Here is a 25,165-nt window from a genome sequence, read left to right on the forward strand (position 1 = left end):
GTAATACGTCCCCTGAGAAGACAGACTAAGCAGCCTGGATTACCCTGCAATTTCTCCAAACTATTTGCATGAAATACTGCAGGCAAAAAGCCCAGCCCCCGATTGGCTGTTGCTAGGTAACAACATAATCATCAGGAAATTAGGCTGTCTTTTTTTTTTCCCAACCCGGAGTGTGTGGTTGCAGCATTGTGCGGGAAGAGAGAGGGAGTGGAACAAAGAGAGATGAATGGGATGGTCTTGAAGGCGGGGACACCACGGCCACAAACCTGCATCCCACGGTAGGACAATCTGCTTTGGGTTGGGCTCTTTACTCAGTCAAGCCAATACTGGTACATTTTCCTTTCTTATAAGAATGACAAAGCTAGCAGTTCCTACAGACAGCAGGAACAGGAGCTATGGAAGCAACTCTGACATTTGAAGTGATTTTTAGAAGCAGGAGGTAGTGCTTAATATATGAGAGTGACTCCAAGTGACGATGAATAAATGAATGTGTCTGGAGAGTGTGTGTAGGCAGATAGGACCCCATTCGCATGGCTTCAGAATGCCTGCAAAGAACAGACCTGAGAATGTGCATGTGAATGAGGCGTGTGACAGAGGAAATCCAAGGATGCTTTCAAATGTGGAAGGAAGCCCCATAAACTGAAGTTTGGGATCGTGTCTGTTATGACCCCACCGGTGTTTAGGCATGTGGTCCTACTGTTTTTCAGCCAGGCAGTCCTCAGCCTACCCTTCTGCCTGGTTGGACTTGGCAGGTGAATGAAGAGTAACACGAAGAGAGCATTTGTGTGTGTGTGTGCGAGCGAGTGTGTGTGTGTACACATGCGCAAGTGCGCACATGTGCAGACGCATGCACTTTGGAGCACTTAGATCATTTTCAAGACTGTATACTCGAATAGCAGCATGGCAAGCCCTGACAAGTGTACAGTTACACCTGGACACTTCCATGGGGTAATGAATATCCATAGAGACCATGAGTACTTTCCTTTCCCTTCCTGCTAGTCCCAGATGGCTTTCCCACCTCCAGCCTCCCTTATCTTGTCCTCCTTTTGAGTTCCCTAGCAATGACCCTGCCCTTACACTAGACCCTCCATTGCCGTGCTGCATACTTCATTGGCTGGCTACAACCCCAGGCAAGCTAATTGCCTTGTACCATTCAATGCCTGCCAGATTAATGACCCTTCCTGTGTCTGGTTGCCCACAGCCTCCTCTGAGATTCCTCTGTGTCCTCTCTCTGGCTTGTCTTTCCCTTCTACCAGCCTCCTCAGCTCAGTCTCTCTGAGCTTGACATCTGAGTTTTTAGAAGTCATTTAATTTAAATGCAAAAATAGAAGCACTGTCATTTTTTTTTTTTTTTTTTTGGCCTGATCAGTGGAGGTAGTCCCCTGCGCAATGGGAGGGGCCATTTTGTAACAGCGATACAAATATACAAATGTATCAGGAGCAAGACAGAATGTGTGCCAATAAGCAAGCACAGAAGGGAACAGGCTCCCAAGCAGACAGCCCTCCACAGTGACTAACTACTGCCAGTGGGCGAGCCTAACAAGATTCAAAGCCCCTGCCCCAGAGGAAAAAGTCATCCTGAACTTACAGTGGCTCAAAGCCCCTTTCTGAGTACGTGCACTAAATGGCACGAACCTGGTGCAGGGCAGCGTCAACACCCTATGTACAGATGTGACAGATGCTCTCCAAGACTGTGGTCCCTGGACCAGCAGTATCACAGATCTGCAGGTGGGGCCTGTAGTCTGTTTTGACAAACTCTCCAGGTGGAATCTCAGGTATGCTAAAGTTTGGGAACCACTGTGGGCCTGAAATTTTGCATTTTTAATAAGTTCCCAGATGATACTGACCACTCTTTGAAAACCTCTGCTGTAAGAATAGAAAATAGAGGACAGCGTGTAATGGGAAGGATCTCCTTCCACCTAGAATGCCCCCTCCTCACTTCCAAAGTCCCAATCAAACCCATCTTTGCAGACCCACCCCAAATGAAACTTCTAGCTAATTCAAAAGGTAATAAGGTTATCACTTTACACCTTATTACATTTCAGGGATCAGCAAACTAGGAATGGTTGGGGGACAGGGGTCAAATAAGAGTATGCAACAGAGACCGTATGTGGTCCTCAAAGCCTGAACTATTTACTAACTGGCCCGTTACAGAAAAAGTTTGCCAGTTCCTGTTATATTTATTTATGTACTTTTCTTATTCCTCCTCATAAACTTTAACTCCAGAGTCAATATCTGAATCATTTTTGTATTTCATTCAGTACCAAGCACATAATAATTGTTCAACAAACATGGGAAGGATGCATGTTGGTTGGGTGAGCTAGTTTTGTGTTTAACCAGTGTTCTGAAAGTCCAAAAGAAATGATCAGCTTCTCTACTTAGCCACTTTGTGGCTGTCCCATCCATGAAATAAGAACAATAGTTTCTCATTTGAGTAGATGATGAGAATCAGGAAGTTCACACTAATGGAGTTTATTCTTTTTGTTGGTAACTAGAATGATGAAAACCAGTGAGGAGCTGACCTGCCTCTTGAAAAATAAGACTAGCATTTAGAACATTCATAAATGGAAGTACTGTAAAAATAAGCAAAAACTTACATTTTCACTTGGATTTCTGGTGTCCAGTAAAATATTTTCACAGTTATACACTACCAGAGTTAAAAGAGACCCTAGAGGCAAACGCTGCACAGATCACACCTGCCATGACTCACCCTCTGCTTGACTGCCTCCGCCGACTGGAAACTCACTTCTTCACAAACCAGCCCACTCGACTTTTAGCAACTCCAACCGTCAGTAAGCATTTTTTTCTGTTGAGTTGAAATCTATCTCCTTACAATTTCCACTCTGCAGTCCTATTCTAGCTATCAAAATTAGCTACCTAAGTTTTATAAATATGAGGAATAAAGTAGGGTAAACGTATACTTGACTGGAAAGAGTAGGAGATTGCGGGGGACCTACCCCATTTAGATAGTTTTCTTCTACAAACAGTAGTGAGATGGTTTAGAAATACAAGAAGCTAAAAGCCAGCAGGTATGCCAAGAGAAGAAAAGCAAACGCATGGGTATAAAATGGGATAGAACATAACATTCCAAGTACAATAGGAAACAAAAGACTGGTGGTGACAGTAGATCACAGGCTGACCACAGACATGCCTTATGTGTGTGCTAGAGAGGAATGTTAATAGCAATTAGAGGCTATTATTTGGGACAAAGGAGGGAAAGGAGGCCCGGAGCTGGGCCGGGGGTGGGGGGGGGTCAGTTTTGGGGTTGGTGCGGGGGGGACTGTGCAATTGCTTTGTGATCCCAAAGCTATGAAACAGCTGCCAGGACAAGTTGCTGGGGCAGAAGCACAGCAACAGAAAGGCTCTTAGGAATGGCCAAGTCCTTTAACTGGTGGGCTGGGCTGAAGCAGTGAGGGCCTAAGGAGGCGACCGTCCCAAAGAAGATGGGAAGAGAGGCGTGGAGAAAGGAGGCTAAAATCTCAAGTTGTACACCTGTTTACAATGTAATGTAGGCTTAGTACTAGTCCAGACACCTTGCAAACTGACAAACCAATCACTGCATGAAAAGTAGCTCCAAGAACAGTGTTTATTGATCACTTACTCTCTGGATTTCTGAAGCACTCTTACCGCACAGAGCTTGGAGCTGTGTGAGGCACTTAAGCTAGAAATAGCAGACGCTAATAAGCTTCTAGTCTCTCGCTTTCCCCCTTCCTTCCCAGCACACGTGTGCATGAGTGCATATGCGTGAACACGCCCCTCTCATACACACACCACGCACACCGTGGTTAAGTCTACCTGGTTACCACTTCTTCCAGTTTCACCTGTAGGTGGGGTGGGGTTTTTTTTCCTTCCCCCCCCCCGCCCCGCCTTTTCTTAGGAAGGAAATTCCTAAAGTTTGAGAATGGGGATTTTTGGACTCTGGGGAAGAACTTATAATCAAGCCTGGAATAAGAGTATGTTCAATAATTGTAAAGGATTAAAAGCCCAAATTTTCGAGCATTTTCCCTTCTCCACGTTCAAGGCACCTCCCATATTTACAGTTCGGACTTGAGTTCTATTCTCAGACTGTTCTGGTTTATGACACTTAATAGCTTTGTGATCTTGGGCAAGTCACTTGACCACTCAGCACCTGCTTCCTCAGCAGTAATTACTACTCCAAAACAATGCTAGAAAGAGTAAGCAGGCAGAGGGAGGCTAATAATTATTAAATGCCTCTTCTGTGCCACTCACTGTGCTAGGTGTTTTGCTTGCATTTTATTATTCGCTTTTCCCAATAACTCTTGAAAATCTGTATCATTAGCACTGTTTACAGATGAGGAAACTGAGGCTTGTGTATGTTAAGTAACCTGTCTAAGGTTTCCTAGCTAGAGCAGAGGCAGGAATCAAAGCAGCTTTCTCTGAATATGGAACCCCCCCTTTTTTATTCTAAATTGAGCTGCCTCCCTGAGCCTGTGCCTGGCACGTAGTGGGCTTTCGGGAAAGGTAGTTTTCCTTCATCCCTACTCCCCAAAGGACTGTGGGGCAGTTGTTTTTGTTTTGTATTACTTTTCAATTAGATTGTGCAAATGATTTTGTAAACACCGCCAACAGGGCCAGGCTTATATCTAAGTAAGATAATATATCTGAAAATAGGAACAGGAAAGACCTACAAATGTTAAACACGCCCCAGTTATCACTCCAGGTGTGATTTCTGGAGTACGAGGCAAGCCCTGGAAGAGTTACAGTTGACAGGCCCGCCATGGACTGACCCCTGCTTGAGATAACGCCTGTGAGACAGTCTATCAGGAAGGCAACAGGAGCCAAATTAAATTGGTGAGAACTCACTGGCCCAGAGAGGCCTAGACTGGAGTGAGCACAAGTCATTCTGCCTCTTGTGTGTGGACTTGCAACCCTGGTTTCAGATCCTGCGCCCGCCATTTGCAAGCTGCATGGCCTCACATAAGTTATTGGACCTCTCTGAACCGCAGTTTTCTTATGGGAAAAATGAAGACATAATCCCTGTGTCATAGGTTTGTTGTGAGGAATAAATGAAATCATGCATATCAAGCTCCTGTCCCTGAGCAAGGACCCCCAAAATGGCAAGAATTATCAGTTACCAGCACCAGGCCTAAAGCCACTGGCCTCCTAGTGGATAAAAGATCATTCACATACAGACCAAGAGTCTTCGTGACAGGAGGTACCACTACTATCCCAGGGAACCTATCTCTCTATAATCTGTCAAAGCCCCATTTCCTAATCTCCTCATAGGGGATGTAAAAGGAAACTCTAAAGGAGGAAGGCTACACTCTTGGAGTAAGCTCTGGGGGGAGCGTGCTCAGGTGGCAGCACCCCAGTATAGCCCCCGCTTCTCCAAGGTACTCTTGACCCTCGTGTTCACAGAGTGAGCTAACTTCTTAACCTCAAGTGCTACAAAGAGTGAAGAGATACCTGTAGAACCACTGGGTAGGTCTGAGGTATATCCAGTTTGGAGGGTAGGACAAGAAGAGAAAAAAAGGCTGGTGAAGACTTTATAGATAAATTTCCATGCCCTTGAACAATTACTTTGAAAGCCTGGCTGTTTCCCGCCATCCCTGTCCTGGCTTAGTTATGCTTGTCAAGAAGTAGCAGTGGCAGAAAGACTAGCCTACCGTGGTTTAACCCAGCATCGGGCCAGTTCAAGGCTGAGATGGAGTAGCAGAAAATGGTATGCTCTGGAAATGGGGGAGGGAGGTGTGCATGTGTGCTCTGTGGAGGAACTTAGTACGGAGAGGCTTTTTATAGAGGTCTTTTTATAGCCTTGACTCCTGAGATTTCTCTCTATAAATCCCAGGAATGCAGAGCTCTACTAAAACTAAACAAGGAAAAATTGACTAAAACCATAGCATGAAGAATTTACTTTGTCACCAGACATACAAAAGAAGGTTTTTCTAAGTTTGAGGCTATTGATGGAAATTAAAGTATCTTCCTCTCAAGAAATAGTCTTCTTTTACCCTACCCCAACCTACTCTCTTTCTGTGCCATAATCTAGGTGGCTTCAAACAACAGAAATGCACTGTCCCATAGTTCTGGAGATTAGAAGTCCAATATCAAGGTTTTAATCCAGGTCAGTAGGGCCATGCTCCCTCTGACATACTTCCTTGTCTCTTCCCAGCTTCTGGTGGCCCTGGGTATCCCTTGGCTTATGAAAACACAACTCCAATCTCTGCCTCCATCTTCACATGGCTGTTTTCTCCTTGTGTATGTCTGCCTCTTCACATTGCATTCTTTTATAAGGACACCAGTCAGATTGGATTAGGGGCCTACCCTATGCCAGTATGACCTCATCTTAACCAATTACATCTACAATGACCCTGTTTCCAAATGAGGCCACATTATGACATATTGGGGGTTAGGAACTGAACATCTTTTTGAGGGCACACAGTTCAGCCCATAACAGGCAATAGTTGAAGTGAGAGAAAAAAGACATGGATACAGTATATGATGGCTAGCTGGGAAATTAAAGAGATGGATGTCCTAACGTTAGGCACCAACTTAACATAATGATTGGATCCAAGTTTGTCTTCTGGGAAACCAGTAGAATAGCATCCCTCTTTAAACCCTGGAGTTAAGACTGAAGAACCTTTAATAATGTCAATAATAGTAATAATTAATAATATCATGACAACAGCAGCTAACATTTTTTAAGTGTCTACTAAGTGCCCGTTACAGTTCTAACTGCTGTCTATGTGTTAACCTATCTAATACTCCAAATAACCCTACAAGGTGGTATTGTTGTCCCAGTATTACAGGTAAGGAGACTGAAACCTAGAGCGGCTTTCTAATTTGCTCAGAGTCAAACTGGGAAGCTGAAGGTTGAGCCCAGGCAGGCCGACTCTAGAGCACGCATTCTTGCTCAATATAGAGATGGGCTGTCTTTAAATCTTATGTTCCTAAAGAGCCTTCTGGAAAAGTGCCCTTTAAAAAAGAGGCAAACATTTAAACAGGTAAAACACACCATGGTTTTTTATGAAGAGACTTTTGAGCGTGACTGTGACCGATGATAAAAATAACTTATGGGATCCTGACTATTTAACATGCTTAAAGTGATCATTTTCCAAATCCCAAATCAGGCTCGCAGCCTTGCCATTCATCACATGCTTACTGTTTGCTAAGTATGGTCCTCAGTGCTTTACAGACATCGCATTTAACCAGCCCATGAGGGAAATGGGGTCTCATTTCACTGCTGAAGACATTGAGGCCCAAAAGGTGACTTAACTTGCTCAAGGACACACGGCTAATGTGTGGCCTGGTTAGAATTTGAAGCCAGGTCTTTCTAACACCAAAGCCCATGCTGTTAGGCAACCTGCTGCAGGTACACGGTCAGCCATGTGGGTGTGGACAGATCAGGGGCCCTGGAAACTACAGCCCGCAGGCCAAACCCGGCCCACCTCCCTTTGTGTAACTAATATTGTATTGGAACACAGCCCCACTCCACTTAGGACTTGTCTGTGGCTGCTTTTGCCCAGCAGAGTTGCGTGGTCACGGCAGAGCCTAAAATATTTGCTCTCAGGCCCGTTACAGAAGTGCCAGTCCCTGCCATAGACGATGCAGGCTGTATGGCTGCCCCGTCTTAGAGCAGTGAGACTAAAGTGCCTCCACCGCAAAACACTCAGTGTTTACATAACGTGGCATTAACTGTATGTTCCGTCCACAAGAGATCAAATCCTTCTTGTTCCTCTTTACATTCTTCAGCCAACCAGCACCAGCTTGTTATGGAAACACTTGCTAAATTACAAAGAAAACAATGAGCTTTCAGAAAAAGTTTGTTCATTTAAATTTATGAGGTTCTGACCTTAACCAGGTAACTGTGGTTAACATCACCAATGATAGACCTATCAATAACATGTATCCCTTGAGATGAGGCGCTGGGAAGAACACGACATCACTTCTGTGGTATTTTTGCCCAAAAAAGGCTAACCTTGTTCTAATCATGAGAAAAAAAAAAAAAAAAAAAAAATACACCAAACAAACTCAAATTGAGGGGCAGTCTAGAGAATAATTGACCAGTACTCGTCAAAAATGTCAATGGCATGAAAGACAGGACAAGACTAAACTGGCACAGATTGGAGGAGACTAAGGAGGCATGACAACCAAATGCTATGTGATATCCTGGACCAGAAGAAGGACCAAATAAGGTCTGTAATTTGTTTAATAATAGCGTATCTATGTGACATTCCTGGTTTTAATCATTATACTGTGGTTCATAAGAGTATATAGGAACTCTTGGCTATTTTCCCAACTTTTCTGTAAGTCTAAAATTATTTCAAAGTACAAAGTAAAATAAATAAATGCATCCCAGGGCTTTCTTAAAAATTTTTTAAATTTATTTGTTGGGTTCTGTTTCACGATGAAATTGTTCGATTTTGATGGCTAGGACTGTGTGGTCAGTTTTAACTTCTCATCCTTCATTTCTGCTTTGTGAGCCCTCATTTATTTGCTTGGGTTTCTAGAGACATTAAAGGAGACAACATGCAGAGGACTGGGGAGAGAGAGGGAACTTTCTGCGGTGGTTTGAGCTGAATCCATTTGGACTGCTTCCAATGTATCAGTAACCTCAGACAGCTGCCAGAGGCATAATCAGATCAGTGCAAATCAGGACACTTAGGTTGATTCAGTAACTAGGGAGGCATAAGGAGGCCTCCCCTAGGGCGCCTGAGTCTAGAGAGCCTGAACACTTTGCTAATATTGACTTATTCCTGGACAGAGAGGCAGCCAGAGGAGAGGCAGAGCCATAGCAAAGAACAGTGTTGCCTGCCTCTTCAAACTCTGTCCCCCGAGCCACTGCAGCGGTGATAACAGCAGCAGCCTCTGTGGGGGGGGAGGGGAACTAGACCTCTCATCGCCCATCAGTCTCCGCTTCCATAAGAGAAGCCCACCCCACTCTGCCCCAGGGCTTTAAGCTCCATTTGGAGGGATCCGTTTTCAGTTTCTTTCCCCTCTACTTCCCTGGAACCTCTGTCACAGCTGTAATCCGCAGCAAATGGATTTCCCTGACCCTCGGGACAAAGGCCTAGTGTTCTCCAGACTTGGTGGCTCCTGGGAGGGCAGGACCATCAGCACTTCTCCAGCTGCCGGTCTCAGGCCCTCTGGGCAGCAGAGGCCTGTAATCAGATCCCTGTCTGGAGCTGGTTACAGTCAGCACATCACTCAAAGTGGTCCCTCGCGGTTGGGAGGGGAAAACTGACTAAAGTACGTAGGAATCGCAGCCTTCCGAGCTCCGGCTCGCACAAAACCACACAGTGAGTTGGAACCCAGAGAAAAACAGACTCTCAGTTCTAGACGTTATAGCCATTAATCAGATTTGGCTTGGGTTCATAGTGGGAGTCCACAGGGATGGGTGGCCCTGGGGGGAGAAGTAAGGAACTAGTTAGAAGGAGGAATAAGGGTAGGAATTAAAAGGAAATTCAATAGGGGTGTGTAAAATGCTTAAAGCCTAGCGAGTTTAAGTGTTCAGATTTTCTAACGTGGGGCCCCAGTTCGGGGTGTTAGGAGACTCCACATGTGCCTCGGTGGCCCTCACTGAGCCTTCAGAGCTTTGAGGCCACAGAGCAGAGCTTTGAGGCAGAAGGCCTCGAAAGCTTGGGTTCAAAGAGGGGAACTATAGTAGAAAAAGTTTGAAAGCTGCTGTATTGTTCCACGCTTCCTAATTAATTCTGTTTCTTTGCAACACAAGTTCCCTTCCACCAGGAGACCAGTGAGAAAGTGACATATGGCAGGACCCTAGCTTCAGATTTCCCCTTAGGGCAAACTCCAGCCCTCTGGTTGAGCAAATCCCCACCATAAGTCCAGCCGGTTTTCTGGGGGTGCCTCCGTGTTCATGCTGCTGCAGGACAGTCAGCGGAGCCCTATCTCCTTGAGTGACTCACTTCCCCAAAAACTAGGGTTCTTTTGCATAGGAAAAACAAGGGAGATTGTGGTAATGTTTGGTTTCTTAAATTGACTGGTGGGTACACTTGTGTATTATCCTTTGTATATTATATATAGAGAGAGGTTATTTTGTAAGTATACAATATTTAATAGACATTAATTAATAATTAGGGATTAAATTCAGCAATCGCAATTCCTTAACTCCTCTGAAAATCTAGTATGCTCCAATATAGACTTTGGCCAATGTCATTGAAATAATTGCTCAAGGTGAGATCATGGGTGAGGTCTCAGAGGGTGTAGTGTGGGAAGAGCTCTGGCTTTGGCGTCAGACTTGGTTTTGCATCCTAGTTCTGTGATGACCTTAGATAAATTACTTCGATAAGTTCTTCATTGACAAAATTGGCATAATACCTACCCCATAAGGGAGGTCATGTGTATATATAAAGCATTTACTATAGTGCTTGACACATAATAGGTGCTCAATAAATAATCAATATTATTAGTGTAGATACTGTTGATGGAAGGTACTGAAATTAAACCACCAGCGCTATATGTTTTCAAGTAGTTGACAAGAATTCTGAAGATGAGGTAGAAATTAAGCAGAGCTTTCCAGTGAGAAGTAGGATGGAGTACGGTGCGTTTCAAGCAATTTTGTTCAACAAACATTTATGGAATGAAACACTAGGTATATACGGGAAAACAGGATACGATCCCTATTCTCCAGGAGTTCAGAGTCTAGTGGGGAAGACAGACACATAAGTAAATCACTTTCTTGTGATGACAAGTGCTAGGAGAGAGGTAAGCACAAAGTGTCTTGGGGTAAGTCAACCAACTGGATGGCTTTAAGAAAGAAATTAGGACCCAGTGTGAAGCAAGAGAAGTGTTAGAGGACGCTGCATTCAGTGAAGGTTTCACAGAAGAGACACAAGTTGTTCTGATGATCTAAGGAGCTGGTTAAGTGAAAAATGGAAGGCAGGCATTTCAGGGGAAGGGAACAACATGAGTAAAACCACAGAGGTAGGAAATAGCCAGTTTGGTGGTTCCTCAAAAAGCTAAACATTGAACTCCCTTATGGTCCAGCACTTCCACTCTTAAGTATATACCCAAAAGAACTGAAAGCAAGGACTCAAACAGATACTTGTATACCAATGCTCATGGTAGTGTTATTCACAATGGCCAGAATATGGAAACAACTCAAGTGTGCATCAGCGGATGAATGGATAAACAAAGTGTGATATATACATACAATGGAACATTATTCAGCCATAAAGAGGAATGAAATTCTGATACATGCTACAACATGGATGAACCTTGAAAACATTATGCTAAATGAAATAAGCCAGACACAAAAGGACAAATATTACATGATTCCACTTATATGAGATTTCTAGCATAGACATTCATGGAGACAGAAAGTAGATGAGAATTTACCAGGGGCTGGGCAGGGGGGGAGAGAGGAATGGGGAGTTATTGCTGAATGATGACAGAGTTTCTCTTTGGGGTGGTGAAAATTCTGGAAATAGATAGTGGTAATGGTTTCACAACATTATGAATGGGCAAGTTTTATGTTATATATGTTTTACCAGGATAAAAAAGTTAAGAAATAATGAAGGTATACCTCTACCTCACACCATATACAATAATTAATTCAAAATGGATCAAAGACCTACATGTAAAAATTAAAACTATAAAACTCTTTGAGAAGAACCTAGGTGTAAACCTTCAAAACATTGGATTAGGCAATGGCCTCTTAGATATGACAGCAACCATAAAGAAAAAGTTAAATTGGACTTCATCAAAATTAAAGAGCAGAGGAGGTAATCATGAGCACGTGGGTGTGTGGTCTTTGGGAGAAAAAAAGCAGATCTACCAAACCAGAGCAGTGGACTCACATTGTAGAATATAAGGTTAGAAAAGTGGGATGAAGCTAAGAGATTAATCCTAACCCACATATACCACCCCCCAAATAGGTATTCTTATTACCCAGTTTTGCAGACTAGGAAACTAAAACTAAGAGAGGTAAACTGCATTGCCCAAGGCCATACAACTAGTCACAGTAGAGCTAGCATTCCCAGAGCTAGGATTGCCTGACTCCTAAGTCCATGCTCTGTCTCCTTCAGCACTTTGCCTCTCCTGGGAAGATTGAGAGACCAGAGAATGGGCAGAGGGAAGGGCTGGCCATCTGTTTCCCGACAGCAGTAACTACCCAGCAGAAGTGTCAATCTCGGCACTCACAAAGCCTAGAGTAACCTCCTCCACTTTCCCTCTGTCACACGGCACTCGCTCCTCAACACACCGCTCTTGTGAACGCCAGCAGGTGTGGTCTCATTGCTCATTTGGCATAGGGTCAGCAATATTCTTTGTATCTTTAAATTTGTACTTCGTGCCCAGTCCCTACCAACTAAGAAACAGAGTCCAGAGTTAAGGAACAGGCTTCAAAGGATTCATGAACCTCTACAATTGTAAGTACATTTTTTTTATACATCTGTGCATTTTTTCCCGGGCAAGAGGCCTTAGGTTTTACCGTTTCTAATATGCCTTCAAAAGTTATGAACCCGAAAAGGAGGATCCATGTCATCTACCTCTTTTCAATTCCCAGTACTTAGCAAACATACCCCACATGCGGTAGATGTTCAGATTGCGGGAAAACTAGGAGCGTGTTTATTCGGAACGTTCTAGAAGTGGTTGACAAGGAGTGGAAGGTGGGACTGGGCAGCTTTATGCTGTGAAAGCAGAGAAAGCGTGGGTTCAGGTAGCTCAAATGTTACCTCTCCTTTGAAGTGGTCCCTAGTCTTTTAGGCAGAGTCTGTCCTTCCCTCCTGTGTGCTTTGCAGGAGAGACTGAGAGGGAGCCAGAGAGAGAGAGTGCGTGTGCACTGGAGAGACAGCTGTAGCCATCAAAAGTGGGAGCTGGAACCGAGAGAACCGGCCAGCCAGCGAGAAGGGGAGGGAGAGGGAGCATGCGCTGTCCGGAGAGTAAGGGCATGTGCATGGGAATGAAAGAGAGGACGTGCCTCATCAGGCCTGGGGGAGTGAGATGGCCAGGCAGGGGGACCACGAGAGAGGGGAGGGAGCTGGAGCCAGGGAATGGGGCCCAGAGTGAGCCGGCTGCAGCTGAGAGAGGGTCTGGGAGAGAGAAAAGAGGGCAGGAGTGGGGAGAGAGCTCATCTGAGTAACCAGAGCAGCCCGCCAGGGTCAATGGAATGAGGGCTAGAGGGCGGGGGGGATATGCACGTGTCCAAGAGAATCAGACAGAGAGGTGAGTGTGAGCACACAGGAGGGTGGGGAAAGGGAGGGCGGGCGTGAGCACAGGGGTGAGAGAGGAGAGGGCTGAGGAGGCAGCAGCAAGAATGGGAAAACCAGGGGCTGGGGGCAGAAATTAACAAGACAGAAGAGGGGGAAAGCGGAAGAGGGGGCCCAGAAGCCAAGAATGAGGTGATGAGAGAGGAGGGAAAGGCATGCTTGTTAGCAGAAGGAAGGGGGCAGGCAGGCAAGAGACCTCAGGAAACATATTGTGTCCCCACGTTACTAAGGTCAGTCAGTCTGTCTGTCTGTCTCTCTCTCTGGGAGCAGTTGCTGTCTTGCCTGTGCAGTTTTTCCATAAACAAATGCCATACTTTCTTTAGAACATTGTCTTGTTTTATTTCTCATCAAGGATTGAGTATACACTGTGCCCAAGGTCTGCCCTAGCTGCTGCAAAAGAAAAAAAAAAATAGAGCTGAGACTTGATCATCCGGGATGTAGACTCCCTCTCCTTAATTTGCTGTGGCTGCTGCCTTGTTTTATTTTATTTGTTTATGGTTATAAGGATTAATACTTCCATTGAGATTTCCTAGGGTGGGATGCAAAGCAAGAACTGAAACCCAATTCTGATCAACAGTTTGGGAAAGGGAGGTGGGGCATTGAACTAAGAAGAGACTTTGGGATTCTGTGGGATATTCCAAGTTTGAATAGCACTCCCATTTACTGATTTGTTGCTTGGTGAGCCTCAAAATTCCAACGGAGCCTCATCTCTACAGCTAGGTAGTCAGTTTCTACAAGATCAGAATTATGCCTTCTACTGCTTTCTATCCAGCCAATGCTTCCTTCCATGGAGCATAAGATAAGGTAGATTCCAACTGAGCAGGGCACAGGAAATACTTGTAGACTTTGCTGTTTCATCAACCTGTACCACCATCATCATCATAAGCATCCTTAACGAGTGAGTAGCCAAAATGAGGCCCAGAGCTGAGTGCAGTTCAGGACAAAGAGAATTCATGGAGGATGGCCTTGCCCTGTGGCAGTCAAAGCAGACATATAAAAATTAGGGGAAATCACTGCTTAAGGACCCAGGTCATGAGTGCTGTTTGCTTTGCCTTGGAAGCCATAGGCCTCTGAACTTCAACTTGCTGCCTGCCCACTGGGAGTAACCTGGATTCCTCACCCCCAACATTCCTGTCTTTGAACCTTCATCTACACTTTTTGCAGCCCATGGTAAAAACCCACCAAGGCTGAGGAAGGCATCCTGAGGAATGCTGACAACCTCCAAACTGAGCGCATTGGGAAGAAGATGGCAGGACGTTAAGGACTATTTTAGTTCTTTGCACTAATGTTCTCAATACTGTGAAAAAATCATATTATTTTCTTCATTTATTAAGTTGGTATAATCTTCTGCAAGCAGAGAACTGAATGTCTATGATGGGATGACAAAGAAGTGTTGTTTTTAGGTGTAAGAAGGAATGGGTAGAAGGAAAAGCATATATACATATATATATAGATATAGATATAGATAGATATATAAATTAGGATTTTAGGAATAGCATGAAAGAAGAAAAAGAGAGGAACTTGACCTAGGACATGGGCATGACCTTCCCACCACTCCTTCCTTTTCTCCCAGCCCTTCTCCACTCCTTGCCTCAAGGGGATGCGCAGTTTCCAGTTCTGAATCCCAATCATAGGCTGGTCCCTGAAGGAATTTCTGGCACTTCTACCCTTAGTGACTGGGATAGAAGTTCCAGGAGGCTCTGCCAGTTCCACCTGGGAAGAGGATTGATCTACTGGAACCGGACAGTGGGAAACAGGCTGGGGACAGTTTTCATAACCACAACAACAGCCAGTGCATAAGGAACACTCAATATATGCTCGACACCCCACTAAGCGCTTTGTATTGTTAATTTACTTTATCCTCCCAACAATCCATACACTCTTGTGTCTGCCAGATTAAGACAGAAGGTTAGAGAAGTGTGACTTGCCAAGGTTTCCCAGCTGGTAAGTGGCAGAGCCAGGACTCAAACCTAAGTCTTTCTGACTCCAAAACCTGTGATTTTCACCAAATTGCTCCACGTGGTGCCCTGCTCAGCATTAGATCGGAGAGCACTCAGTGAGCACTTCAGGAAGGAAACAGACTCCAAACATACTCGAAGCTCTTCTGGTTGGAAAACAAAACAAAATAAACACTGCAGTTTATTTTATTGCCTCTTTCTCTCATTCTGTTCTCTCTAGATTTTGGATCCCATTTCTTTCAAGAACTGCCTATATAAATATGGACAAATAATAATTTCTTGGATGTCCAGTTTCTCTACCCCAGTGATGAAAAGTTTGATGGTGTGAGGAACAGTCCCTAAGATCACTGCTAGGAAGCCCATCGCAGGGGATCCTCCCTGGCTGTTTTTCATCTCCTCTAGCAGAATAACAGTCGTAAAATTTAGATTCAGGCTGACCTGATTTCACACCTCGCCTAGTGAGCCAAGCCTAGCCCTGTCCTGATGGCAGGGGTGGCTCAAGACCTCAGTTCAGAAGTAGTTCCACACAGGCTGGTAGAGAGCGGATGCCTATGTGTGTATTCTCTAGAACGCGTTTGTTAAGCATTTCCCTTCTGCTTCTTCCCTCCCAGCACCTGCCTGCTCATCTGCCACCTGAGCACCCTGACTGTGCCCTCCCGTAGGCCATGGAGAACGAGCTGCCAGGCCCCCATACGTCTAGCAGCGCGAGTGTCGCCAGCAGTACCAGCGGCGTCAGTAGCAGCAGCGGCGGCAGTGGCCGCCCCACGGGGCCCCAGATTTCTGTGTACAGTGGCATTCCTGACCGGCAGACTGTGCAGGTAAGATGCCACCTGATTAATCATCTCAGGGCTAGCCAGGAGGACGTGTTGGCATGGTCTGGTAGGACAGCCGGGGTGCTAAATCTAGAATGGGCATAAGGGCGTATGTCAGTGGGTAAATAATTGTGCATCATTAGAGGAGTAGTGATACTAGATGGATTCAGTCAGGGAAGGTTGGGGAGAGTGGGAGTACTTAGCAGATCCGAAAATTCCTTTCTTATCTGGTGACTCAGATCCCACAGTGCCGTTTGGGGAGGATAAACATGTGAAATCATAAAGGACACACAAGTGAAAATAGCAAAGAGAAAAAATGACTAGATTCTGCTCAGCCACAACCTAGATCCCCTACCCAAGTGACCACTGCCTTGTACCAAATCTAAGTTTCTTACATATGGAGGACCAAAATAGAACCCCAAACAATCCTTTGTCTTTACAGCTTTTTGCCTGCTTCCCCAAAGCAGCGGTTTGCAAAGTGTCATCTATGAGGCCTTCCGGGTGACTACACTCTCTTCCAAAATGCAGTCATGACCATGTTTTGCCGTCTGCCATGTGTCCCACACTGTCTGAAGCATTTTGCTTATTTATCTTCTTCTCCAGCTGTGAGGATGGTTATTATTAGGCACAATTCTGTAGTTGAGAAAACTGAGGCTCAGGGAAGGTAGTGACTTATCCAGGGTCACCAGGTAAAGACAAAAAAGCTGAACCTGATTCCCCCCAAACCTGTGTTCTTATTCACTACGATGTCTGATTGAGGCTCCTGGATAAACTAGGCAGAAAAGAGAGACCACCGCCGAGAAACGTTTATTCTAATAGCTTTGCTATTGCAGTTTGGATGTACTAGATGAGTGAGCGCATCCTGCTCTGGCCCTAGGCCCGGATTAGGGGATGGAGGAGAAGCCACAGCAGATGGTGAGAGAGCCTGAAAAGTCTAGTTAAAGGAGACCCCGTCAGTGACTCTGGAGTCTTCCCTCGCCCAGCTCTCTCTGCCTCACACTTAATAAAACCGTGCTTCCATCCTTGCGCCCCACCCAGCCTCCTCCTCTGGCCCCTCTGCACATGAGTATTTTAGCACCAATTTCTAGCAGCTGATGTTAGGATGTGCCCTCCTGCCCTGCACCACAGTTCTAGGCAAAAGGGGTTTGAGGTTTCTGCTCTGGCAAATGGAGTGACCCAAAGTTGTGTTCCGCACCCAAGCAGAACCATTGGGGTGCCTCCTATTTCTGTTCCTTGACATCCTCCAGTGAGAAAAAGTCCATCTCTACTACTTCTGTCTGGATGCTTGGGGGTGCTTTTAGGGGTCTAAGGAAAATAAAGAGGCCTAGATAAAGGGAATAAGAAGAAAGAATTCCGGGGAGAACAAGGAATAAAAAGAACTGAGCTCATGTAAACCAGGACCCTCAGAGGGGAAAGTACACTGAAGGAAGTGGGTGGAGCAGTTGGGATGGGGGGAGGGTATCTGGGGAGACCCCAGAGCCCATGGAGAATCTGTGGTATCAGCCTGTTTTTACAGAACCCCAAATCTGAGCCCAGAGGTGGTTTTGTCCGAGAGCCGCCAGCCCCTAGAAGTCACGTTAAGCTGGAGAGAGCTAGACTAGAGGCTCACTTGCCTGGGGCAGAACCCAGGGCAGGAGCAGCCCTGGAGCCAGGGCAGCAGAGCTAAGGGTGTGAAGTGGGCCAGAGCCTAGCGAGGGCCCATGTAGGGCACCCCATGGGAAGACAGCAGGAGGGTGAACAGGTGAGAAGGGAGGAGAAATGTACGGGGCTAAGGAGAAGAAGGTAGAGGGTCTCAGGGCTGGAGGAAAGGCATTTGCTTTTCCTTGTTCCTGGGGGTGGAGGAGAGGCTTTGAGGGATGGGAGGGTGGGAGGGGATCAAAGAGCAGCCTTTTGTCGTTTCCCAGAGACTGTGGCTCAGCCAGTCCCATCGGGAAAGAGGGAATAGCAGTAAGGCCAGGGAATGGGAGATGGTGGCTCAGAAGAGAGAGTGATAGAGAGGAGGGAAAGAGTAAAAGAGGAAGGCAGCGTCCTTGTAGCTGCAGCATCCCTGTAGCTGCAGCGTCCCTGCCGTGCAAGGCCAGGGGGACCGTCTCCTGAGGGACCGATAGGACGTCCCAAGCAGCTGGGGACAGCCCCTGCCGGAAGGGTGTTGCCCTTGAGCAGGTTTTAGTTTGGCTGGCTGTGTGTTCAAAGCTAGAATAGGCCCCACTGTGGACTTGTCTCTTTCTTCCCACCCCTTTCCTCCTCTCGGCCTTGTTGAACTTCGGTTCCCTCTGTCATCATCATCCCTGCAGTCCAGTTAGACTCATCTGAGGCTGCAAAACGGCGGGGAAGGGGGTACCTAACAAGCCTGGCGTGGGACCCAGTGCCACTGGAGGCTTGAAGGACTCCCGTCTCCTGAGCTCCCACTGCCTCGAGAGTTGGTGGTAGCGGCATGTGTAGCCCATATCGGGGAGGAGCAGGGAGCACGTGTGCTGAGGAGAGCCTCTAGATAGGCAAGGCAGGAACGTGTGGAGCTTTACACGCAGTCATCTCCCCGGCTCCCTGGCGAGTGGGGATCGCAGGCCTGGTCCTTATCTGAGCAGCTGGGGAGAGAGGGGGTTGAGCAGGCTTGGCCGCAGCGCGGGCTCTTCCCTACCCCCCACCCCGCCCTCCGCAGGTGATCCAGCAAGCCCTGCACCGGCAGCCCAGCACGGCGGCCCAGTACCTGCAGCAGATGTACGCGGCCCAGCAGCAGCACCTCATGCTGCAGACGGCGGCCCTACAGCAGCAGCACCTCAGCAGCGCCCAGCTCCAGAGCCTCGCGGCCGTGCAGCAGGTAAGACGACGTCGCAGGAGCGCCGCAGATGCCCCCGAAGGAAGGTGCAGGAAAAGCAAGCACTGCACGCGTGTGCCCATGCGTCCTCACAGAACCACTGCAAAGTGGGTGTGATCGTCATCCCGAGTCCTCTGACAGACCAGGAGAGAGGTTCTGAGAGGCTAAGCGCCTCACCCGAGGCCACACAGCTCTCAAGCGGGGCGGCTGGACCTCTCCGCCCACCTCGCCTGAGGAGGGACTGGCGGGGGCCTGCCTCCCCGCCTCACCACACTGCAGGGAGGGGGCCGAGGGTGCGAGGAGGTGTCCACAGGAGAAGGCCATTGCCCATTCAGCTTGCCTGGCTGCCCTCAGTGGCCGAGAAGAGCCCAGTCATGCATTTGACAGAATCTTTATGCACCTGCTGCATGCCAGAGTTCATGTCGGGCACCGAGCACGCCGTGGACCCTGTCCTCCTGCAACCTGTAGTGGGGAGACAGCAAGTAGTCAGAAACACAGATAGACGAGGAGACAAAGTAGCTCACTACCAGGGTGCTGATAAGGTCTGCAGAAGAGAAGAGCAGCCTGCTGTGGCTGAGTAACAAGGAGGCCCACCTTACGCTGGGTGCAGCTGCTGGGGAGGGGGGAGCCTCAGCTGGTGGGGAGGGGGGAGCCTGTCTGCTGGAGGAACAGTGAAGCTGACACTACGGGCTGAGAAGAAGCTGGCCACGGGGAGGACGCAGGCTGGACATTCCAGACAGTATGTGCCCGGTGCTCCACGTGGGGGCCGGTGAGCCGGGTATGATAGAGTGGGTACGGTGGGGCGGGAGCTGAAGAGAGCTGGAAACATTGGTAACAGTCAGAGCTGACGGTTCGAGCGCTTATACGTAAATGCTCCGCCTTGTGTAATCCTTTCAGCAATCCTACAAGGTAGATACTGTGGTTATCCCCACCTTATACAAGAGGAAACTGAGGCACTTGCTTGAGGTCACGTGGATGAGCCAGAGTAAGGGTTTGACTCCGCACCACTGCCCTATAGTGCACCCTGCGGCAGGTGAGAGCCGGGGGGCATGACTGGAGGAGGTCTGGTCCTCTAGTGATGAGAATTCTCCTTTCCTAGGCAAGCCTGGTGGCCAGCAGACAAGGGAGCACTTCAGGCAGCAGTGTGTCTGCACAGACCCCCGCCCAGTCCTCCTCGGTGAGTAGGATGGGGAGCAGCAGGCAGAGCCCACAGCTCCAGGACCGGCTCCTTCCTCTTTGCCCAAAGTTCTCTTGGGCTTCCAGACCCAACTGTGGTGAATCCTTAGCCGTGCAGAACCATGGCTGGAACCTGTTACTCTTGCCAGAAAGAAAAAGTGCATGCCGCTTTCTAACTTCTTTTAATAACTCCCCGTCATCTTTCCAATGTCAAGGCTCTCTGTTCATAGCTCAGTCCTCTCCCCACAGATCCAGGGCCCACAGATCAGAACTGGTCCTAAAGAAGGCTGAATCCACCAAGGGACAGAAGAGGCAGAGAGAAAGAAATGGATGAAGGGGTGCAGAGTTAACCCACAGAACCTCCTGTTTCCTACTTCGCGTGTCTCTCTCCTCAGATCAATCTGGCAGCCTCCCCAGCAGCAGCCCAGCTCATCAACCGGGCTCAGAGTGTCAACTCAGCAGCAGCCTCAGGCATCGCCCAGCAGGCTGTGCTCTTGGGCAACACGTCTTCTCCAGCCCTGACTGCAAGCCAAGCACAGATGTATCTGCGGGCACAGATGGTGAGTCCCTAGCCTGGGCCACGGCTCAGGTGGGCTGGGAGGACGGAGACAGAGAAGTTGGGAGCTGGGCAGTTAGAGAAGCATGGGGATTAGAGAAGGGTGGGGAAGAAGCACTAGGGGGACAGTTGGCAGGAAAGAAGGGGTGGCATCAAGAAGGCAGCCTGGAAGGCTGAGCGGGAGCTTTGGTACAAGGAAAGGTGGGGTTCCAGGCCGAAATAAAGTTACCCATGATGCCTCCTTTCCCTCCCCTCCTAGAGTGAAACAGAACTATCCTCTTCTTATCAGAAACCACTCCCTAAAATCAATTAGGGTAGAGAATGCAGGGATCTGTGCCCAGGTGGTCTGTACACTCAGACACATAAGATAAGCAAGCGCACAAACATCCAAGTACCCTACAGAAGTGGGGTCTTACCCCACTGGGACAGTGTTTGCAGGGACTGGCCACCAGTAGTTCAGGGTCAAAAGTGTGTTCCAGCCCAGGTGGTGAAGGTGGCAGCCAGCTCCAAGACATGCGGCTGCTCCACTGCCTTCCCAGCTGGGCCCCCATTCCCATCAGGGTCACCCTGTCAACCATTCATCAGGCGGGCTTGCTTGGGCCAAATGGACTCAGGACGGCATCAGCCCTGGACACGCATACCTAGAGTCCCCCCTTTACACCTGTCCCTAAGGTGCAAAGGCCCATAGGAAGCTGAGAGGTTCCTAAGATTTAGCAGAATTTCCCATTTGAAAGCAGCAGCATTCGCCCTAGGAGGCAGGAACATCTAGCTCTACGCGGGACTCAGATCACTGAGTGATCTGTGAGGCCAGCCTCCCAGCCCCCATTCTGAAGAGTTCTCCCTCCAGCTCCTCGACACACTATCCTAAAGACTGTACAGTCCCACCCCTCCCTCGGCTCCTACAGCCAGGACTTGACACTGGGAGCTTTTCTGGGTCCTGCTCCAGCACTTCCGTTCTTGACTCTGAGCTCATTGAGGTGCAGCTCCACTCCCGGGGAACAGCCCGTTAGACACACGTGTGGACTAGACTTCCACTTCTCCAGGAGGCCGGGCAGCCCATGTGACACCGCCCAAACCTGCTCTGTCTTCAGTTTACCCTGACCCTTGTCCTACCTAACTGCCCCCACTGGAGCGCTGCAGCCTGGCCATGTCCCTGCCCAAAGTGGGGTACTCGCGCTCAGAGGAGCAGACACACTGTCAGACGCCGCATGTCCCCTCGGACACCGAGCTAGACTCGCAGGGGCGGGGGTGTCACGCAGAGACCCTCAGTCCCTGCGCTCCACGGAAGGAGATGCAGACACGAGTACGGCTCTGGGTGCTCTGGTTCCTCTACCGCTGTTGTCTCTGCACACGCACGTACACACACACACACACATACACAAACACATAAATACACACACAAACACACACACATACACAAACACACACACACACAGCCTAATCTGAATTTGACTAAAAAATGGCCAAAAGAATGCATCTAATTTGATCTCTTCTGGTGGAGAGTCCTGTTCTGACCCAGACCTGGAGTCCAGAGCAGGTTAGATTTAGAACATGGTCCCTAGGGCATCTGTCTCAGCACAGGGGCCCTGCTCCCCGGGATGCTGCAGAGAGGGACTTGAGGGTGTCCTGCGATTGTTGGTCCCTCTGGGGTGAGCTCTTCGCAGATCCTTCTGAAGGAAACTTGACTTGGGTGCAGCCCCAGAATGGCCCCCCACCCCTGGCCCTTCACTGCCCGGCCTGGGTCAGACCACGCCGAGCCTCTTGAGATATTCGGGAGATCCCCCTGGACTCTTTCCCTTTCGTGCCTCCCTGCTTCCCCAGTCCACTCCCTGGCTAAACTGTTGTGTCCTGTGGCTGAGCCCACATTGGGCAGGTAAAAGGCGGCTCGTTTCCTGTGATTCCAGGCCCAGCCAGGTAACCTGGTGCAGGTAGCTAGGAGCCTAGGCGGCACTGTTCCTTTGTCCCCTCAGCTCATCTTCACGCCCACGGCCACCGTCGCTACTGTGCAGCCTGAGCTCGGCACTGGCTCCCCCGCCCGGCCCCCCACCCCCGCCCAGGTGAGGATTCCATGCTTGTGGGAGGGCAGGGGGGTGGGCACCCCCGTAGAGGGGCACTGATAATGGGTGTGGGCCCGAGCCCTGGAGGAGCTTTGAATGTCTGGAAAGTTTGGGATGTTCTGGGAAAGCAGGTGGGAGACAGGGCGTCCCAATGCTCCTAGACTTGCTCCTTAATTCACCGCTGAGAAGGTTTCGGCCACTCTTGACTCTGCTTTGAGCCCCGAACACAGAGCAGGAGTCAGCAGCACGCCATGAGTGCCAACAACGGTGGTCATCTCTACCTTTTTACCTTACACCCTCCCCTGGATAACCTCTGTTGTTGTTGCCTCTTAAGAGGAAAATTCCACTCTGGTTACACATGCTAGCACCTCTAGGAATCAGCAAAAATTGCATGGAAGAGGGAGCAAAGATGAGTCCTGGGTCCCTTCCTTCTGCTGGGAGTACCCAGACACTGCAGTGGCTGTAAAGATTCTGTGGGCTGCAGGGGAGAGGAACCATCCCCAGCTACAGAACGGGAGGACCCACCTGGTAGCAAGATTATCAGATTTGTCAGATGTGAGTCTGGCACAGCCTCCGTGTGTCCAGCAGAGGGCACCAGGGACCAGGTTGAGTAAGCATGCCCATCCTGGCGTAAACCTGATCCTGAGGACAGGATAATCCTTGGCCTGGGGGACCTTACTGGTCGATTAACTTTCACTTTTCCCCTGGCCTTTTCCAGTGTGGGAAGCCCCGTGCCCCGCTGTATCTGGGAATTCTTTCTAAGTGGTGTGCAGCCCATCCTGATAGTTTGGGGGAGGAGGGGAGGTAACAGAAGGGAGAGACAGCCCAGCCTCCCTGCCTGGGCCTGCCCCAGGAGGGGCAGACATCCCTGCTCAGAATTTAGCTTCTTCTGCTGATGAATCCAATCACTAGCACTCTTTCTGTCCCCTTTAGAAACTCTGCTCCTGGTTCCTCTTTCAGCCCCTGTCTCATTCTCTCTCTCTCTTTCTTTCTGATTTTAACAACCCACTCTCCTGTTCAGCCATTCGTGGAGCCATCCCTAACTCCTTCCCTGTATGAACTGTGTGTCGGCTTTGCTCCTACCCACGTTCTCTGGACTCCTACAGACCCCTCTTTTCCAGGTACAGAACTTGACCCTCCGAACACAGCAGACACCAACTGCAGCAGCCTCGGGCCCTACCCCAACTCAGCCTGTCCTGCCCAGCTTGGCCCTGAAGCCCACGCCGGGTGGTAGCCAGCCTCTGCCTACCCCATCACAAGGCAGAAACACTGCTCAGGGTTCCCCTGCAGGTGCCAAGCCTGGCATAACTGACAGTGTGACGGAGCCACTCAAGAAAGGAGATGGCAACAGCAGTGTGCCAGGGAGCTTGGAGGGTCGGGCTGGGCTCAGCCGAATGGTACCTGCTGTGGCAACCCACCCCCTCATTGCACCAGGTAAGGGCTCCAGGAAGAAGGATCCTATCCCAGAAAACTCAGAAGGACTATGGGTCAGGGGGAAACTTTCAAACTTTCCTTTTTCCCATGGACATGCTAAGATGTCAGCCATGTGTCTCTCTTTCCCCTCCTACAGTCTTGAGATGTTCATCAGCTCCAGATTCTGTTTTAGGCTTCTAGCCTAGCTTTAAAGAAGGAAGCCACATCAGTGCGAATAAACGAGACCTTCTTCACAATGGGCATCATGGTGATTCTCAGGGTACACAATCATAGCTCTTCACTTTGAGAGTGGAGGTTTGGCAGTTAGACTATTTTGAAATTCTCTAAGGGTCAGCCAAAAGGACAGGGGCTAGCCAAAGGCATGTAAGAATCCCACAGGGAGATGAAGAAAAGTGGGAATCTTATTTTCTCATCATTCAACAGACATTTGTTGACTAATATTCGCCAGTTATGTTGCCAGTTCTGGGTGTGCAGAGATAAATAAGGTGTGGGCCCTGCCCTCCCAGGAGGGCACAGTCTGGAGAGACAGACAAGTACAATGCAATATAGGGTGATAAGTACTGTAATAGATGTGATCACAGAGGCACTATATAGCCTGGCGGAGAGGAGCCGAGAAAGGCTTGCTGGTGACGGTGACACTTGAGAATAAATCTTGCAGATTAAAAAAGTAATAATCCAGCAGATTACTTGTGAGGCAGATTCTGTGAAGGGGATGAATCAGTATTCCCTGGGGCTAGACTCTTTCCCTGCCTGCTAACATTCTCCCAGTGCTGCCTATTGTAGGCAATCTTTAATGAGAAAATCTGCCAAGAGCCCCAGAAGCCAGACTTATCAGTCTCGGGAACAAGACCAAGCTGTTACAGCACAGAAATGTAGTGGTGGACCACGTGGCTTTGCATTAAAGAGAGACTCACCCTGGTCACATCCCTGAAATAACCACTAACCCTCTGTCCTCATCCAGACTATTTTACCATCCAATCTAACCTGCATTTTTTTTTCTTGAGAGCCTACTTTATGCTTGTTACTAGACTAACCAAGATGGTCAAAATGTGATTTCTTACCTAAAGGAGTGTGCAGTCAAAAGGAGGGAGCCAGATATATAAGCAAATCCATTCGATTTCATAAATACCATTGTAGGAGTAAGTATGAGGTAAGTGTGGGCCCAGGTGG

General features: G+C 48.4%; 1 protein-coding gene across 1 annotated transcript in view; it reads left to right on the plus strand.

Annotated features, from left to right (window-relative positions):
• PHC2 (polyhomeotic homolog 2) overlaps positions 1-25,165 on the plus strand; it is a 101,606-nt gene that overhangs the window by 36,646 nt on the left and 39,795 nt on the right. Inside the window, exons 2-7 of the mRNA XM_061184521.1 lie at positions 15,757-15,963; positions 18,617-18,775; positions 19,872-19,949; positions 20,344-20,508; positions 22,475-22,561; positions 23,683-23,995. Coding sequence (XP_061040504.1) covers positions 15,811-15,963; positions 18,617-18,775; positions 19,872-19,949; positions 20,344-20,508; positions 22,475-22,561; positions 23,683-23,995 — 955 coding nt within the window. The 5' untranslated portion in view covers positions 15,757-15,810. The remainder of the gene's footprint in view (positions 1-15,756; positions 15,964-18,616; positions 18,776-19,871; positions 19,950-20,343; positions 20,509-22,474; positions 22,562-23,682; positions 23,996-25,165) is intronic.

Source organism: Eubalaena glacialis, chromosome 3 (assembly GCF_028564815.1).
Source record: "Eubalaena glacialis isolate mEubGla1 chromosome 3, mEubGla1.1.hap2.+ XY, whole genome shotgun sequence".
NCBI classification, from domain to species: domain Eukaryota; kingdom Metazoa; phylum Chordata; class Mammalia; order Artiodactyla; family Balaenidae; genus Eubalaena; species Eubalaena glacialis.